The sequence below is a fragment of the Colobus angolensis genome, unplaced genomic scaffold, assembly GCF_000951035.1.
Source record: "Colobus angolensis palliatus isolate OR3802 unplaced genomic scaffold, Cang.pa_1.0 Scaffold205, whole genome shotgun sequence".
NCBI lineage: Eukaryota > Metazoa > Chordata > Mammalia > Primates > Cercopithecidae > Colobus > Colobus angolensis.
Window position 1 is genome coordinate 1664312 of NW_012115211.1, and position 18948 is coordinate 1683259.

At 38.3% G+C, this 18948-nt stretch overlaps 1 protein-coding gene across 1 annotated transcript in view; it reads right to left on the minus strand.

Moving 5' to 3' along the window:
- RNF169 (ring finger protein 169) overlaps window positions 1–18948 on the minus strand; it is a 91992-nt gene that overhangs the window by 19328 nt on the left and 53716 nt on the right. Inside the window, exons 4-5 of the mRNA XM_011942076.1 lie at window positions 16025–16171; window positions 8707–8825 (exon numbers count right to left, since the gene is read on the minus strand). Coding sequence (XP_011797466.1) covers window positions 8707–8825; window positions 16025–16171 — 266 coding nt within the window. The remainder of the gene's footprint in view (window positions 1–8706; window positions 8826–16024; window positions 16172–18948) is intronic.

The following is an 18948-nucleotide window of genomic DNA, read 5'->3' on the forward strand; positions in this document are numbered from 1 at the left end:
GCCACTGCACTCCAGCCTGGTGGACAGAGCGAGACTCCGTCTCAAAAAAAAAAAAAAAGAAAAAAAATTTTTAGTAGGGACAAGGTCTCACTATGTTGCCCATGCTGGTCTCAGACTCCCAGGCTCAAGCAGTCCTCCCACCTCAGCCTCCCAAAATGCTAGGATTACAAGCAGGAGTCACCACACTCGGCCACGTGTGTTTTTCTAGATTGAGACACTGCTTATTTGCTATAAACTTTTGATTAGTTTCCAGAGTTCCGATAAAGTTGGTGTTGGCTGTTTTTGTCAATTATTACTGCTTTTATGGAAGGCTTTTGGAGTTCCCTGATCTGCCAAGTTTGCTCATGTCACCAGGCAAAGTATCTTTTAAGAAACAGTGAGATATATTTAAATTATAAAGCAAGAAAGGTGTTTTATGACCATGGCACTACTCAAAAGATCAAGCAGTACTTCTAGCAACATGCAGTATAGATCTGGACACTAAGAGTCATTAAAATCATGAATGTAAAAATATTATATAAAACATAAACATAATACACAGATAATATTATTATTGTTGTTGTTATTGTAGCATTTGGTCAGGGGAAGAATCTTCAAAATGCTGGTACAGAATAAATAGTCAAGAGCAATAACCTTGATGTTCTTATGATTTAAAGTGCCCAAACAATAATCTCACTAAAAAAAAAATGGAGGCAGTAACTACTCCTTCCTCTTTTGTACGGAGTCCATTTCTGTATATCCCTAAACTCTAACATAGTGCCTGGCATATAGTGGATATATTAAAGAAATTTCTTATAAATACATAAAAATATGTGCAGAAATAACCTCTTTCTATCCCTTAAGGAAAAGAAAGAAAACATCAACATTTATTAGAAACCCATTATCTGTCAGGCACTGTGCTAAGTATTTGAAATATATATATTGTATCTCATTTAATCCAGAGACTCTATGACATAGCTATCGTCATCCCCAATTCATAGAGAAATGAGAGAAGTGATCTTTCCAAGGTCACACAGCTGAAGTGAATTATTTAAACCTATAGTATCTCTATAATTCTAAGGCCTGTGCTGTTTGCACCACAGCATACTGATCTAACTTACTCTACTCTGCCACAGAACAGACTCAAAACATCTAGGGAAGCTCTGTCTATCTGAACACATAAAGAAGGGATAAACTAGAGAAAGCAGCACTGTCTGAAAAGCAACTTGCTTAAAATTTCCACTGCCAAGAGACCAGATGGTTTCTGGGATATCTAGTTAGGCTAAAAATACCTGCACCCACAACCAGTTTGATTTACAAACAAAGAAAAGCCGGGGTAGCCAGTATAACTATACAGCTGGAAAACTAGAAGACTTAAGTACTTAAAAAACACTGTTTAAAGGGTTTCAAATGGCCATATTAGATATAAAACGTTAGATAGCTTATGCTCTCAATTGCTTGCTCATTACTCTGTCTGTCTCTTACATACCTACACCATACTTGTTTCTTAAGGATACCTTCAGGTCTGACAGAGCTGAGTCGCACCAATAAATTAAAGTTGGAGAGAACCCTCTTGCCAGTCTCTGGCCTAAAAGACCCTTCCCACCCTCTCCATCCTGTCACACACACACACATCTCTCTCTCACCCACCCACTCACTCACTCACACACACCCTGAAGTGAAACCCAGAAGCTTCTTTAGACCTTGGTACAGCTGCTATCTACCCAGAAGTAGGTAATATTTTGTTACACTCTGGGTTATCTGCCTTGTCTATACTAGTATTCTTTTTATTTTTTTAGGTGTACATTGTAATGGTTTTTAGTATATTCAGTTATTTAACCATCACCACAATTAATTTTAGAACATTTCTGTCACCTCAAAAAGTTCCCCATACCCTTTAGCTATCACCCTCAAACCCCACTTCCTCCAGCCCTACTACTCATGTATTTTATGTCTCTACGTATTTGCCTATTCTGGACTCACGCTTGTATTCTTTTACTGATGGATAGGAACACTTGTTTCCATAGCTGTATTCCAAAAGGCCTAACATAATGCAGAAGGATTTGAGTTCTCTTAAATGAGAAATAACCGGACAGATTCTCACTTTCCTCTGTAGCAACCATGTATCTTTTTGGAACAATGGAGGGTATAAATTATTTTTTTAAAAAATGGAAGGAGAGCAGCCGTCTGTTGCAAAGGTAGATAATTTCAAAACACATATTTAAGTGCAGGGCCTTTTGTCATATAGCTCTGATAATGGCCTGACAGAAAGAACATAGATTTGGAGTAAAAAGAGAACTGGGTTCCAATTCCATCTCTGTACTCTACTGAGTTGAGAGGTTCTTGGGTGAGTCACTTAACCTCTTTGAATTGCAGCTTCCTTCGCTGTAAAACAGTGATATTACACATTTTGCAGGATGAATGTGAGAATTAAATCACATGAGGTATGCTAGGAACTCAACATGGCAGAGAGCCCAAGGAAGCATTGAGAAAGGGCTAGCTCCTGACACTACCCCTCACCAAACTTCTAGGCCTTACTGAAGACTATGAGAATATTTCTGTTCTAAAACGGCAGAGATATTACTGACGCCTCTAAAACCTGCCATTCTCCTTAAGCTCCATGTTGCTTCTCCTTAAGCTATCTTCCTTTTCCGACCATATTCCATTACTTTTAATAAGATTTGTCCTCTTAATAAGCAGGTTGGTAAACACTTGACTTGTTCCAATTCCTTTCTCTCTCCTCCAACACACACACACACACACACACACACACACACCCCAGGCCACCAAGCCTTGCCATTTCAACTCACTGCTTCATCTTCTCATAATCTCCTCTCCCTCAAGCCACTATTTGACTATTTCCCACACTCAATTTAAGTTTGATCTTTATTGTTACAACTTCCTAATGGCCCCCTCCCCCTTTCTTTTCATACCCTGGCCTCATTTCCTCCATAACTCAAAACTCTGGTTTAAGCCACCTCTAGACATTTCCATTTTAGAGGAAGAATCTTAAGAAATCACAGAGTAAATCCCCCTGCCCTAGCTTGTAGGTAAGGCATAACACTCTGCATTTTACATAGATGAGACTGAAGGAGAGCCAACTGATTTTACTCAAGGTCACACTGCTACTTCTTCCCTAAAACTCCACCCCTTAGTTCTCTGAATCTGCTTATTTTCCTCAATCCTGAAGCTAGTATTCCAATATCACATCACTTATGCATTTCTGTTACCTGAATGCTTCTGTATTTCATTTGTGAATTTTAAGGAAAGGTACCTATTTCCCAGAGGGTCTTCAGATTTCAATTCACTCTAACACTGGCTGGACATGTGTTTAGTATCTCTGAGTCTGTCAGTAAGTCTCTGTCTATATCTCTCCTTATACATACACTGTATAGAAAGCACAGCCACTTTAAGTCCCTTGATGTGCCACACTCTGAGCCACCAGAGATTCAGGCTTAAAAGTATCTGGAGTTTAGAAAACAAAATGATGCAGCTATGGTTAATTTCTACTAAGTAGAACACCGATCTTTCTTTTATAGCATCTATAAAAAGTATCAATATAAGCTATTGCTAAAGCATTCAAAGACTAAAAAGCAACTTCATAGCACATAAAAATGTTATCAATGTGGTCACTAGACTTCCCCCAAATCCCATATTAATCCTATGGAATCTAATCTAAAAAACAGCCATTAGCCAATCTAAGCTCCTGGAACCCTCCTAGAGGCCCTCTGCTGCAAGTTTGACAATCAGTTCTGACAAAGCCCCAGTTTAACCTACCAACAGACACAAGGCCTGTCTTATTCAAACATTCCACAAATATTTACTGAATCCTAACTATGTGTCAGGCACTGTACTAAGTATTATAATGATGAACAAGATGCTATGCCTGCCTTTGATGAGTTTAAAGTCTAGAGAAGAAGGTGAACAGAGGCAGCATGAGGATCAAGGTATGGAGTACAGCAGAAAGAGCAGTAAACTCAGAGCCAAGAAGCGTCAGTCCTAACTCAGTTTCCTCCTGTTTTAGCAGTCTAAGATTTGGCAAGCCATGTTCTTTCTCTGGGCTTAATCTTCCATTTAGAAAACAAATGGGCTGAATAAGATGACATTTAAGGTCCTTTTCAGCTATAAGAGTCCATGTTCCAAAAGAAGATAAAAATTGCAGCAGCAGCAGCAGCAGCAATATTCACTGAAGACTTAGTATGTGCCAGAAATCTTGCTAGGAACCATTTACTTAAGATTTCATTTTTGTACGAAATGGCATTACCTGCATTACTATATCACTTAAAAAGAAAAAAAAACTGGGAAGAAGACTAGTTTGATTATGTTTCTTTGTATGGTTATACTCTAGTTACAAGAAGAATCTGAAGTGATTTACAGTAAAAATACATAAAGACTAAGCCTTAAGACAAATAAAGACCGCATTAAGTAATGTAAGAAGGGTACAGCAAAAATTATTTTTTTTAAAAATTAACAGGCCATGTCAGAAAGCCATGGTGACTGAATTGAAAATCCTGTCCTAAACCTAACTTGCCTGACAGTCAAAGCAAAGAGGAAAATGCAACTAGATATGGAGTTCTCTTAAAGGAAAAGAAGACACTAGCTCAAAAAAAGAAATCTTTTTCATGCTGCACTATAAGATGAATTGCAACCATGTGTTTAGTTCGTTTCTCTTGGGGAAGAGGAAATGAGAAATGAAGGGAAATAAGTTTTTAAAAATAATTAAACCAGTTTTCAGATACTTAAATATTTAACTTTACAATGATATATCCTTCTTATGGTTCAAACTAATTTTTTTCAATTAACATATAGTTTGTGATTAACCTAACAATAATCTTGGATAAACTATTATTCTATCTGCCTATTTGGAAAAAATTTCATTTTCAAAGGGATGTAGAACTTCATTAATATGGTTGCAAAACCCTCTTTACTATGATTTTTTTCAAATGAAAGCAAACTGACCAACTGGCAAGACCTACAGAATGTATTGATGCATTCCTTCCAAAATAATCACCTCATCAGTCATGCCTATTCACCCTTACCTCCATGCTTTTGTGCTTAAGAAAGAACAGTTTATAAAGTCAACAGGAAAAACAAATGGCAGATTCATTTGATTCAAATACAGGTATAAAACCTTTAAAAGTTTTTACACAGTCTTCTCTTTAGGAGAAGAATTTGCAGGAAAAAAAGCCTATTTTTGTTGCTTTAACAGAAAAAAAATGCATTTGAAATATCCAAAAACTATAAATGATGTTAAATTTTTAACTGTGGTAAAAGATAAATTTATAATTTTAACCATTTTTAAGTGTACAGTTACACTGTTGTACAACCATCACTACGCTAATTCTTTTTGAATATGTCCATATGCTACATTCTCATTGTCAGCACTAATAACTCCGTATTGTTTTCCTAAATATAATTTGGAACTAAAACTTACTGTTTTCTTATCTAAGGAAACGGCATGTTCTAAGTAAAAGATGCAATTCACAGTATTACTATAACTGATTTTGCAAACTAAGGTTTCCATGACATCAGCAAACTATTTCCTAAAAAGAAACCCTAATAAACTAAATTCGATGGTCTTGATAACTATACTAATAATTAAACCTCAGTTGTTAGGCAGAAAGTGAGCCCTGAAACCCAGAAATGTGTAATACTGATTATAAGCATTTCTTAATAGCAAAATCTTAAGTGAATATTTTCCAATAAATTAGTTCCATTGTGGCTCAATGGAACAGGGTAAGGACAAGGATGGGCTGGAAGAGGAAAAGAAGATATATAAGAGATGTTCCAGAACCACTTATAATCAAAAGCACACTCCTCCATATAGGCTTTGCAATTTTGTCCATTAGAAAAGAATTTTTAAAGTTCTGTGGTAGGCATCTCTAAGCGATGAAATATTGACCTGCTACCCCCTTTAAAAGAATGAATTACAAAGGTATAAGAGACTGGAATTAGTGATAAGCAATTTATCCATTCAACACCTACTCCAACTAACTGGGGCAACTGTCCCTTGGTATAATATTTGGATTTTTTTTTTTTTTTTTGGAGACGGAGTCTAGCTCTGTCGCCCAGGCTGGAGTGCAGTGGCGCGATCTCAGCTCACTGCAAGCTCCGCCTCCCGGGTTTACGCCATTCTCCTGCCACAGCCTCCCGAGTAGCTGGGACTACAGGCGCCCGCCATCTCGCCCGGCTAGTTTTTTTTTGTATTTTTTAGTAGAGACGGGGTTTCACCGTGTAGCTCAGGATGGTCTCGATCTCCTGACCTCGTGATCCACCCGTCTCGGCCTCCCAAAGTGCTGGGATTACAGGCTTGAGCCACCGCGCCTGGCCAATATTTGGATTTTAATATACATTTCTTTTTTTCTAATTTGTTTTAAATTATGAGATATTCATTAATCACAGATTTCATAAAACAATAATTATTGGCTTCAAGGAGTATTTATTGTCACTTGATGGGAATGAAAAATTTGATCTTTTTCTCTTTGCAGTAGATCCCTCTTATAATCATTAAAATATGTGTCCTATGAATTGGGGGAAAATACACACACACAACCAGGAGCTGAAAATTCTTAGTCAAGCAATCTTGACTTTTTTTTAACTTTAGAAGGCATCTATAGTTCAAGTTCATACAATGCAAGAGTCCCATCTTCGTCATAAATAGAAAGGACACTGGCTTATTACTGGGTCCTGTTTACATCAAGCAAGCCTAAGTGGCTATGCTACAATGGCCATTCAACAAATGTCAAATGAGTCAACAAATATTATGGGAGGTACTTTACTGGGAAAAGAGCTGCCATCACCTAGTGAAGGGGAGGCATTTAAGCAAAAGGGAGATTCAGTGAATTTTATTCTCGGAAATAACAGAGGAAAATCAGACTACTCACAAATAACATATACAAAAAAGATTCAAAAATTAAAACTACATAAGGATCATAATAGTAAGCACTTTATAATATTTTTAAACTTTTGTAGCTTCTGTCATATTTATGAATAACTAGCAGTAAAAGTCTTATGACAGAAAGGGTCTATCTAGGTGTCTATCTAGGCTCACGCCTATAATCTCAGCACTTTGGGAGGCTGAGACGGGCAAATCTCTTGAGCCCAGGAGTTCCAGACCAGCCTGGGGAACATGGCAAAATCCCATCTCTACACAAAATATAGGGGAAAAAAATTAGCTGGGCATGACAGTACACGCCTGTAGTCCCAGCTACTCAGGAGGCTCAGATGAGAAGATTGCCTGAACCCAGGAGGGTGAGGCTGCAGTGAGCTGTGATCACACCACTGCACCCCAGTTTAGGCAACAGAGAGAGCTCCTGTCTCAAAACAAAAACAAACAAACAAACAAAAAACCCAAAAAAAGAAAGGATCTGGGTGTGTATTCACAGGAGCAGCAAAAGAGAGATCTACTAAATAATACTGGTGGAAAGAAAGAGTTGAACCCTAGAGATAAGGGTGAGCAATACCAGCTTTAAAAAAAACAGAAGGGAGGGATTGCATTGGGGAGTTATACCTGATATAAATGATGAATTGATGGGTGCTGACGAGTTGATGGGTGCAGCACACCAACACTGCACAAGTATACATATGTAACAAACCTGCACGTTATGCACATGTACCCTAGAACTTAAAGTATAATAAAAAAAAAAAAAAAAAAAAATAAAAAATAAAAAAAACAGAAAATGAACTGGGGTGAAGATTGTGTCTTTGGTTAGACACAGTGGCTCACACCTATAATCCCAGCGCTTTGGAAGGCTGAAGCATGAGGACTGCTTGAGCCCAGGAGTTCAAGACCAGCCTGGGTAACACAAGGAGACCTCGTCTCTACAAAAAAAAATATTTTTTTAATTAGCCAGACATGGTGGCACACACCTATGATCTCAGCTATTTGGGAGGCTGAGATGGGAGGATCATTTGAGCTCAGGAGATTGAGGCTACAGTGAACCATGATTACCCAATTATACTCCAGCCTCAACAACAGAGTGAGACACTGTCTCAAAAAAAAAAAAAAAGAAAAAAAAAAAGATTGTATCTTTACATCTGTGTATTAAAACAGAGCCCAGCATGTAGCAGCTGTTCACAAAATGTCTGTTGAATGAATGTATGCATGAGTCCTTCCTTCTTTCCTCTATTTCTTTTTTCTTTTTTCTTTTTTCGCTTCCCTTCCTTCCTCCCTTCTATCCATCTTTCTTTTCCTCCACCTAGCCCTTCATTATCCTTCTAGCACCCATCATCTATCCAATTCCTTCCTCCTTTCCTTCCCAGGGCCTACAAAGTCTAAAGGATCAAGAGATTCCTTGACAAAGGTCTTAAAAACTTTTCAGTTTGCCCTCTTATAACCTATAAAGATATATTTTAGGTTTAGGCACTGAAATGAAAATCAGTTCTGCCCTCACTTCCTACTAAGTCCAGAGGGAGAGTCCATGCATATCGTCAGACTGAAGAAGACTTTGTTGTTTCCTCCCAAGATAAAAGGGGCATACTTTGCAGCACAGCAATTAGCACAATCCTATCCTGAGGATGTCAGAAAAGGGGTAAATGTTACTTTTCCTGAAAAGTTCAGGTCAGCCCTTTTTCCCTAGTCCATATTTGAAAACCAAGTCCCACCTCTTTTCTCCCTTCCACCTCCTCACCAAAGTAGCCACAACAAATACCTTTGCTCCCCCAGTCCCTTTTATCTCATACCCCAAAACCAAAGAATGCTGACTGAATTCAGCATCAGTCTCTTACCCTGCCAGGAAAGCTAAGGAGTAGGAGTTGTTCTTGGAAACAAATGCTGAGCGATGTGTCTGTGTCATCTGGCCTCGAGAAGGTTCTTCATTCTCTGAATCTGAGAGACGTGCAGGACACTGGCAGGGAGACAAGGGAGACAACACTGTCCATATGGAGTTCCCAAGGCATCTAGTCTAGCTATAGGTTCAAATCTCTTTCTCTATGTCACTTCTCTGTGAGCTCCAACCTGTGTTTCCAACTGCTTCCTGGAGATACCAATCTCAAATGTGGTTCAAATTCAATATATCCAAAATCAAACTCACTTCTCTTCTGTAAGCCCCATAACCAACCCATCTAGAAAACTAAATGCCATCTATTTCTGTCCCTTACTTCTAATTCATAGTAACATTTGGACAGCAGCTTTAGGTACTCCAACACTTGTAAATATTGTATTTCATTTACTGTTTATGTCACTCCCATTAAAAGCAGGGTGATTATCTGTCTTTTACAGATAGCAAACTGAGGCTCAGAGTAGTTAATTTTCCTGGAATTACAGGGTTAATACATGGATAAAAGTGGTTCTTAAATTAAGAGCATTAGTCTCCAAGCTATTGCCACTCTAATCTAATCTACTTCTAGAATGTCTCTCAGATCCAACTCTTCCCATTTATATTCATGGTCATTGCCTTACCTTAGATTCTCATCATCTTTTGCCTGGACTATTGCAACAATCTACTTACTGGTCTCATTCTCTTCAGGCTTTCTTCTCTCTAATACCCTCCACACCACCAAGAATTATCTTTCCAGCAATCACTCCCCTGCTTAACTGCTGGTGACTTCAGGATAAAGTCGAAATGCCTCAGCCTAATACCACAACCTTCACAAACTAGACCTAACCTTCTTTCACAGCTTTTCCCCCACCAGTTCCCACACATAGAACTCCCTGAGCTCTAGCACAACCAAACTATTTTTACTCTCCACATGTACCACAGTCTTTCAAAACCTCTATCTACCCTTTGGATATGCTACACCCTTTGCCTAAAATTCCATCTGCGCTCTCTGCCTATAAAGCACTCATTGGCCTTTCAAAGAGTCATCTAAAATATCACTTTTTCTGCAAAGGCTTCCAAATTATCCTAGAGTTAGTTTTTCCATCTTGTTTATATCCATTCATTTGTCATTGTTTTACTTTGGAGTCCCTTTTTAGAGTCTTTCCAATTACATTAGAAACATCTTAGAGGTATGTCTTTTACATATAATGTAATGACGTTTTGCCTCATTATTAAACATGAGAGTCTTTTTCTTTTAATGGATAGCAACTAATCACACTGAACTGTAGCTTCTTATTTAGGGGTCTGTTTTGCTTTATGCAATGAGCCCTGTGAGAGCAAGTGACCATCTTTTTAAAAAATTTCCAATACTGTTATATAGTAGATAAAGAAGAACCTTTTAATCAGTTGATGATTAACCAATTATCTAATGATCAAGTATTATCAAAGTAAGAGTTGTAGATGTAGGCACGCAAGGCATCATATGGCTCCAAGTACCCTGCATTCCTGAAATGCTTTGTTTTCCTCTAGGCTGACAGGCACAGTGACACAATAGACTGATTTGAAGAATTACAATTTACAGAGAGGCTTTTCAATTTTGTAGGGTATCGTTCCTCAAAGAACCCTGTTGTACAAAATATTCAGTGAAGAAACTTTAATAGCACTAACCCATTATCAAATTTTATGTAATATTCTCTTCTCACTCTATAAAAAAGAAAAGCTTTGATACGAATAGACTCGATAGGGAATAATGGCAATTTCTGTCTATATAAGCCTCTCTTCATAATTAAATCAGTACCAAGTAAAAAGTGTTCAAATCCTAGCTCTGTCAGCTATCACTGTCACTATGGGTTAGTTGTTGCTTTATCTTCCTGAGCCTCAGTTTCCTCATCTGTAAAATAAAGACTTCTCTGTCTACTATAGTGACAGGCCATTAAAAATACCTAGAGTACATTAGCTAACAATAATAAGTGCTCAAAAAGATAGATCTTATTTGTATGAACTTCCAAACTATTAATCTTTTAAGAAAAATTTCAGTTTTATAACAGATACATGCCAAGTTCCTTTTTTTTTTTGAGACGGAGTCTCACTCTGTTGCCCAGGCTGGAGTACAGTGGCACGATCCCGGCACACTGCAACCTCCGCCTCCCTGGTTCAAGTGATTCTCCTGCCTTAGCCTCCTGAGTAGCTGGGATTACAGGCGCCCACCACCACACCCGGCTAATTTTTGTAGTTTTGGTAGAGACAGGGTTTCACCATGTTGGCCAGGCTGGTCTTGAACTCCTGATCTCAAGTGATCTGCCTGCCTCGGCCTCCCAAAGTGCTGGGATTACAGGTGTGAGCCACCATGCCTGGCGCCAAGTTCCTTTCAGTTATTGCAAAATAAATTACATTACAAATAAATAACTATTTATTTAGACAAAAGCTCTCCCACCCCTCTACATTTCTATTCCCAATATTTACCCCTCATCTTTCATCTTTGATGAAAATAAGCCCCAAGGCACTATGGATTCCTAAAATGGTACAAAGCATGCATAAATTAAATCCTTGCAGTGACATCTAAAACAATGTTGTACCTAAAAAAACTAAAAGAAAGATAATACTCAAAGTTGGCAAGATGTAAGGAAATTAGTTTAGTACTCCTCACGCACTACTGGTGGGAGCATAATAAACCTATAATAAATATAAACCTTCTGGAGGGCAACCGTGTAATAAACACTAAAAATGTTAAAAAGAGCACTCCTTTTGACCTGGTCATTCTACTTCTAGTAATTTATTCCAAGGAACTAATAAGAAAAAAATGAGACAAGTGGATTCCATCACAGTGGTGTTTAAGATAGCAAAATATCAACAAAAGATTACTTAAATAAATTCTACAGTCAAGAATATTAGAAGACCACTGGATAATGATGTGGATTATTTATTTACACACAAAAAATAGGCCGGGCATGGTGGTTCACACCTATAATCCCAGCACTTTGTGAGGCTGAGATGGGTGGATCATTTGAGCCCTGGAGTTCGAGACCAGCTTGGGCAACACAGTGAAACCCTGTCTCTACAAAAACAAAAACTTTTAAAAAACTAGCCAGGCATGTAATAGGCTCCTGTGGTCCCAGCTACTTCAGAGGCTGAAGTAAAAGGATTGCTTGAGCCCAGGGGCTTGAGGCTGCAGTGAACTATGATCACGCCACTACACTCCAGCCCGGGTGACACAGTGAGACCCTGTTTCAAAAGAAAAAAAAAAAAAAAAGGAAAGAAAGAACACCTACACTTTGTTTGTTTTTGAGACAGAGTCTCGCTCTATCACTCAGGCTGGAGCACAGTAGCGTGATCCCAGCTCAATGCTGAGATCACTGCTCCGCCTCCCGGGTTCAAGCAATTCCCCTGCCTCAGCCTCCCAAATAACTGGAACTACAGACGCACGCCACCATGGCCAGCTAACTTTTGTATTTTTTATTAGAGATGGGTTTTTGCCATGTTGGTCAGGCTGGTCTTGAACTGCTGACCTCAGGTGATCCATCCACCTCAGCCTCCCAAAGTGCTGGGATTACAGGTGTGAGCCACCGCGTCTGGACAACACCCACACTTTAAGATGAATTAAAACAGGTTATAAAACAGTATCTAGGCCGGGCGCAGTGGTTCATGCCTGTAATCCCAGCACTTTGGGAGGCTACGGTGGGCAGATCATGAGGTCAAGAGATCGAGACCATCCTGGCTAACATGGAGAAATGCCATCTCTACTAAAAATACAAAAGATTAACTGGGCGTGGTGGCACGTGCCTGTAGTCCCAGCTACTCAGGAGGGTGAGGCAGGAGAATCAATTGAACCCGGGAGGCAGAGGTTGCAGTAAGCCAAGATCACACTGCTGCACTCCAGCCTGGCGACAGAGTGAGACTCTATCTCAAAAAAACAAACAAAAAACCAGTGTGTATACTAGGTTACATTTTCTGAAAAGAAAAACAATACATGGTGTGTATTTATATGTTCTTAGAAATGAACATATCTATATGTTCTATATGTTCATATGGTACATATCTATAAGGATATGTACTAAAATGTTTATAGGGATCATTTCTAGGTTGGGGGATGACAAGTAATTTTTCCCTTTTTGCTTTCTAGTCTTTAGTATAACCATAACTGCTGTATCAAATTGTTTTCTAATAATTTGATTACTGGATTAAATGTACCATAACTAATTGTAATAAATTAAACACTGTGCTCACTTTATTTCCATTCTAAAAAAAATAACATGTGATAATCTGCTACTAGAGTAAGCTTCTTCCTCCTTCCATTCAAATTTAATTTCATAAACACGTATCAAACACTTCCAATGTGCAGGGTACTGCAGGAGATTTAAATGGATAAGACATTTCCTATACTCAACAAACTTACAATCTAGTAGAGAAACACAAACACACAAAAAACCATGATGTAAAGGAAAATGAGAGAACTCTTTTGCTTGGGGGAGTGGCTGATGGGAGTCGAGAAACAGAAGAGGAATTCCTATAGGCTTCATGAATGTGACAGCTTTTGAACTGGACATGGAGAGATAAATAGCCTTCCAACAGGTAAGCTAGATGGCATTTCAATGAGATGAAAATGCAAGAGCAAAGACCTTGAAAAGGGAAAGCACAGTGTATGTATTTGGGGGAAAGCAAATATATACTCCTTAGAGTTTTGGGGTATAAGCAAGGATGAAAGCATAAGCTAGAATCACACTGAGGGCCTGAATGTTGGGATGAAGAGTCCTCATTTAATTTTACAAGAGGAGTCATTAAAATTTTGGGGACAGGAGAGAGAAATGATCAGTCTCGCTCTAATCACAATAGTTTCTATGTAAAAAATAATCCTTTGGTCAGCTTTCTTAAGATTCTTTTGGGTCTCAATTTGAATGTAGTCTTGGCCAAACTAAATGGAATTATTTGCTCAACACCGAAAACTCTTAAATTAGAGCCATTTAAAAGTCCTCGAAAACATAAAAGCAGCCCAGGCACACTGGCATGATCATGCCTGTAATTCCACACTTTGGAAAGCTAAGGTGAGAGGATCCCTTGAGCTCAGGAGTTTGAGACTAGCCTGGGCAACATAGGGACACCCTCATCGCTACAAAATAAAAAAAGTAAAATAAAAATTGGCCGGCCATAGTGCTACACACCTGTGGTCCCACCTACTTGGAAGGCTGAGGTGAGAGGACTGCTTGACCTTGGGAGGTCGAAACTGTAATGAGCCATGACTGTGCAACTGCACTCCAGCTTTGTCAACAGAACAAATCCCTATCTCTAAATAAATAAATAAATAACTATAAAAGAAAACAGAAAAAAAGGCAAAAATCACAAAAATCTAAAACTTGACACATTTGTAGGTCAGATTTTATTCAACGCATTTGTAAAACTGGCTGTTATCAAGAACAAATCAGAATTTGTACTTTCTGACTCCTTTTAAGATTAAATTAGGTGGATGCATTTGATTTCTATTTCAAAAATGGTAGTGGCAAATGAAAACATAATTAGAGTAATTTCCTAGTCTTCGCATGACCTAGGAACAACAGGTTATTTCTATCAAAGGACCATTGTGAAGGGTCAGCTCTCTCTATCACGGCTAGTTTATCCTTCTGGGTTGTTCTGCCTGAGGACCCTAATGGGTAGTAGAACTGTCAGGGTGAAGAGGTAGAGCTGCGGTCTTCAGAGACTACAAACCACAGCTGGGGCTACTAGTCATACAACATACTACACACACAAGACCATCATAGAGCTTATTCTTGTCTAGCTAAACCGTAGCCTCTCTAGTAGCAGTCTTTTTTGCCCTCTGTGGTTTCTAATGTTCAGAGCATTAAGAGTACACAAACACTTCATGCCTGTAAACTGAATCTTTTGGAAGGTTCAAACCCTGTAAAATGTAAGTGGCTGTTTTTAATAATTAAATTATTATTATTATTATAACTAGAATCAGAAGCTGCACATGTATGTGGCACTCAGCAAACACTACTGTACCAAGAAAGCTTAAAGAATTTTCTTTTTTAAGTTCAGGAAAAACACCTTTGCAAAAATAAAACCAAGGTTTGCAAAAATAAAACCAAGGCCGGGCAGTGACTTACGTCTGTAATCCCAGCACTTTCGGAGGCCAAGGCGGACATATCACTTGAGCCCAGGAGTTCAAGACCAGTGTGGGCAAAATGGTAAAACCCTAGCTCTACAAAAAATACAACAATTAGCTGGGTATAGTGGCACAAGCCTGTAGTCCCAGATACTTGGAAGGCTGAGGGAGGAGGACTGCTTGAGCCTGGGAAGTTGAGGCTGCAGTGAACCATGATCACACCCCTGCACTCCAGCCTGGGCAACAAAGCAAGACCCTGCTCCAGAAAAATAAAAATAAATAAACCCAGAAGCACAAAGAAATTAAGTAACTTGGCCAAAGTTGTACAAACAGTTACAATGCTGGGACCTGTGTAAGAGGTAGACTGCTGATCCAGACATTTTTTTTTTTTGCCCCCACTCGGCTATCTTGCCTGTCATTATACATGGTAAAGCTTTATCGATTCTAGCTGCCCAGAAAGATAACCTGAAATATTAACAAGCCTGAATCACAAAATATTTTAAAAGATAGGAGTCTAAAGATGTGCTAAGTACATACACAAGCAATATACATCCAATCCAATATAACTTACTAAAGAAATAAAACTCAATTGTGATTATCCATTTGGGTATAATTAGTGGATCCTCCAAAAGTGCTTCCTTATGTAAGTTAAATACACAACTTGCAACCTTTTCTAGTAATTTACTTGGTAAATAAGTAATGAAACAAACTCAGGCAGGATTTGGCCCAATTAGAAGTCTAATTAAATATAGACTAAGTATCTAAACCTACCTTATATCTACACTGTGCTGCTTAGGGTATTACAACGAATAAAGGAAAGTAAAATACAGGCTTTAAGAAAATCTAGTTGAGGACAGACGACAATGTACAAATCTTAAATGTCAAATAACACATAAGTCAAAATAACAACATACATATAAATCTTATCACAAGTAGTAAACTATACTAGGTTTTTCCTTTCACTCACCTGCTTTTCCCACTGTTCCTTCATCTTCCCACAAGTCTCAATATCCCATTCAAAAATTATTTTCTCAAGCACTGGCCTGGATGTAAGTTCTTCACTACTTTTAAACTGCACACAATGACTGTTACTGGTCTCACAGTTTACCAACACAGGTCTTTCAGGTCCAGGTCACTTGGGCTAACCACTGATTTCTGAGGCAGGTATCCATTAAAAAGGTGATTTACTTACACGTTCCAGATTTGTTTTCAGTACTAATGGTTCATCTCTTTTTTTCTGTTCATCCATTTTCCTTTTCCCTGTTTCTGTATCCTCTGGTAACAGCTTGTGGATTTGATCTTCAGAGGGTTTTTCCTCTTGTAACTTTTCTTCTCTCAGCTAAAAATACAAATAATGCAAATACAGTAGAGTTTTAGGCAACTTTAAACTTAAAAACATATTTTACTCTGTAGTTTATTAGAACAAACAGATCACATGGCAGTTTTGAGACTATTTTTCTTATCAGATATAGAGCCCTCTTGATTTCTAAGTAAATCTACTTTTACTTGGCTCTTGCCAAACATACTCTTCAGGGCTAAAGATTTAACTGCTCTGCATTGTTAAGCAATATGAAATCATATTCCCATAAGCCAGATGTAACTGCATTGGACTAGGAGAAGAGCAGAGATGGCCACAGAAAGCCAGAGAAGCTGGATGAGGCCTCCCTGGCAACAAAAGAATGACTTAATGCAGTTCTAATGTCCTACATTTTAATGCTGTTATCCTGCAGTTACAGGATAAGTCAAGATACATAGTCTACAAAGAAATTTTGTTTTAATTTTATAATAGTAGAGATGGGATCTCACTATGTTGCCCAGGCTGGTCTTGAACTCCGGGGCTCAAGCAATCCACCTGCCTAGGCCTCCCTAAGTGCTGGATTACAGGCATGAGCCACTGCACCTGGCTGTACAAATTTATGGCAGAGAGATATGCTCTTTATTTTGGGGAGGTGGCATAGTATTATCAAAACAGAATGGGCTTTGCAATGAAAACTTTGGTGACCGTGAGCAAAGGAAGCATCATTTACTTGTCTTCAAAACAGGGATAGTGCAACTTACCCTGCAGGAGTAAATGAGATAACAATATAATAGCATTTATTAACAGAGTCTTGCTGTGTACCTATAGTACATCAAGACTCCATTTCTACTTTTTTTCCTTTTTCCTGTCTAGAGTTTTAATAACATTTAAATAAAATGATGTATATCAAATAAATTATAGGCTACTAATACTTTTAATTATTCTTATGAAAAAATTAAGCTAAAGAACAAATAAATATTTTTGATAGACTGCTGCCTCTGGGTTCAAAACAAAACAAACAAACAAAAACAGAAAAAACCCCACAACAACAAAGCCTTAGTCTTATCTTTCTGATTTCTGTAAGTCTGATTTTTGTAAGCCTGAAATAATCTTTAAGATATTAGTCGAATTCATGAGGTTATGAATATGCAAAGAACACCAAACACAGTGCTGTGCCAGGAGGAGATTAAAATTTAAAAATTTTACTACCATCTCTGCCCAATCCAAACAGGAACACAGAGGGAAGGAAAGCAAATCCATAGCTGGGGAGAAAACAAAACTATAGTCTACACTAACTGCCCACTTAAAAGATTTAAGGTCTTTTGAAGATCTTAGATGAGAAGACCTTATTCAACAACTTGACTACAGGGGTGGTTTACTTTTAGAGGACAGAGGAGCATAATGGTTCAAAAGAGAACAGGTTTTAGCATCACTGGAATTATCATTTACTGAACTCTGTGTGTCAGGTGCTTAGTCAAGCACTATGTCTACATTGGTTTAAGTGTTAGGTAACGTGTTTAAATTCACACTGCCATAGGCATGGGGAATGATATTTATCATTCTATGGGGATGGAATGCAAATCAAGGTCTATCTCAGCAGTTCTCAACCAAGAATTATTCTGCCTCCCTCCCCAACTTGCCAGAACATTTGGCAAGTCTGGAGACAATTTTGATTGTCACAACTGGGGAAGTGCAGTCTGTGTGCTACTAAACATCCTAAATGCACAGGATAGCCCCTCCAATATATATATACATATTGCTATTTTAAGAAAACTAAATATGACATGTCTTGTTTTATATATCTTAGTGTTATTTTGTTTGGTGCTTAATGGTGTTAACATACTATGTTCTCTGGCTTTTCTAGCGTTTTAGAATGTATCCTTCTGCCTCCAAATAATTTATTTTTTTCTTAATTTTATTTTTTAATAGAGATAGAGTCTCACTATGTTGCCCAGGCTGGTCTCAAACTCCTGAGCTCAAATGATCCTCCTGCCTCCCAAAGTGCTGTTATTACAGGCATCAACCACTATGCCCGGCTTCCTAATAATTTTTACTGCTGCTCTCAAAGTTTTTGACAACGTACTTGGGTTGCTGGCAAACAACATTTTTATTGCAATGCTGAGCCACTGCTAACAGACCATTAGCTAAAAATTTACAAAAGTGAAAAAAATCATGTATCCATTTAAATATTCAAATGAATCATGTTGGTGTTTTCCAATATGGAGTTCTATACAAGTTTTTGTTTCTTTGTTTTCATTGCTTTTGGTTGTTATTTATAAGGATTTGAGAACTTGGTCTCTAGAAGCGAGTTTTTATACTGAAAAAGACTAAGGGAGGGTCAAAAAATAGCATTTTTTTCCTTTTTGAGATGGGGTCTCGCTGTGTCGCCCAGGCTGGAGTGCAGTGGCACGATCTCGGCTCACTGCAAGCTCTGCCTCCCGCATTCATGCCATTCTCCTGCCTCAGCCTCCGGAGTAGCTGGGACTACAGGTGCCCACCACCACGCCCGGCTAATTTTTTGTATTTTTAGTAGAGATGGGGTTTCACTGTGTTAGCCAGGATGGTCTCAATCTTCTGACCTCGTGATACAGCTGCCTCGTCCTCCCAAAGTGCTGGGATTACAGGCATGGGATTACAGGCATGAGCCACCGTGCCCGGCCAGAAAGTAGCATTTTAAATGTGAATAAAAAATATCAATTGCTGTTGTTTATTGAACCCTTCTATGTTCTAGGCATTAAGTTTATCAAACTTACCTCATTTAATCCTTAAGGACTCTGTTTCTATTTATTTATCATTACTATTTTTATAGAGACAAAAAT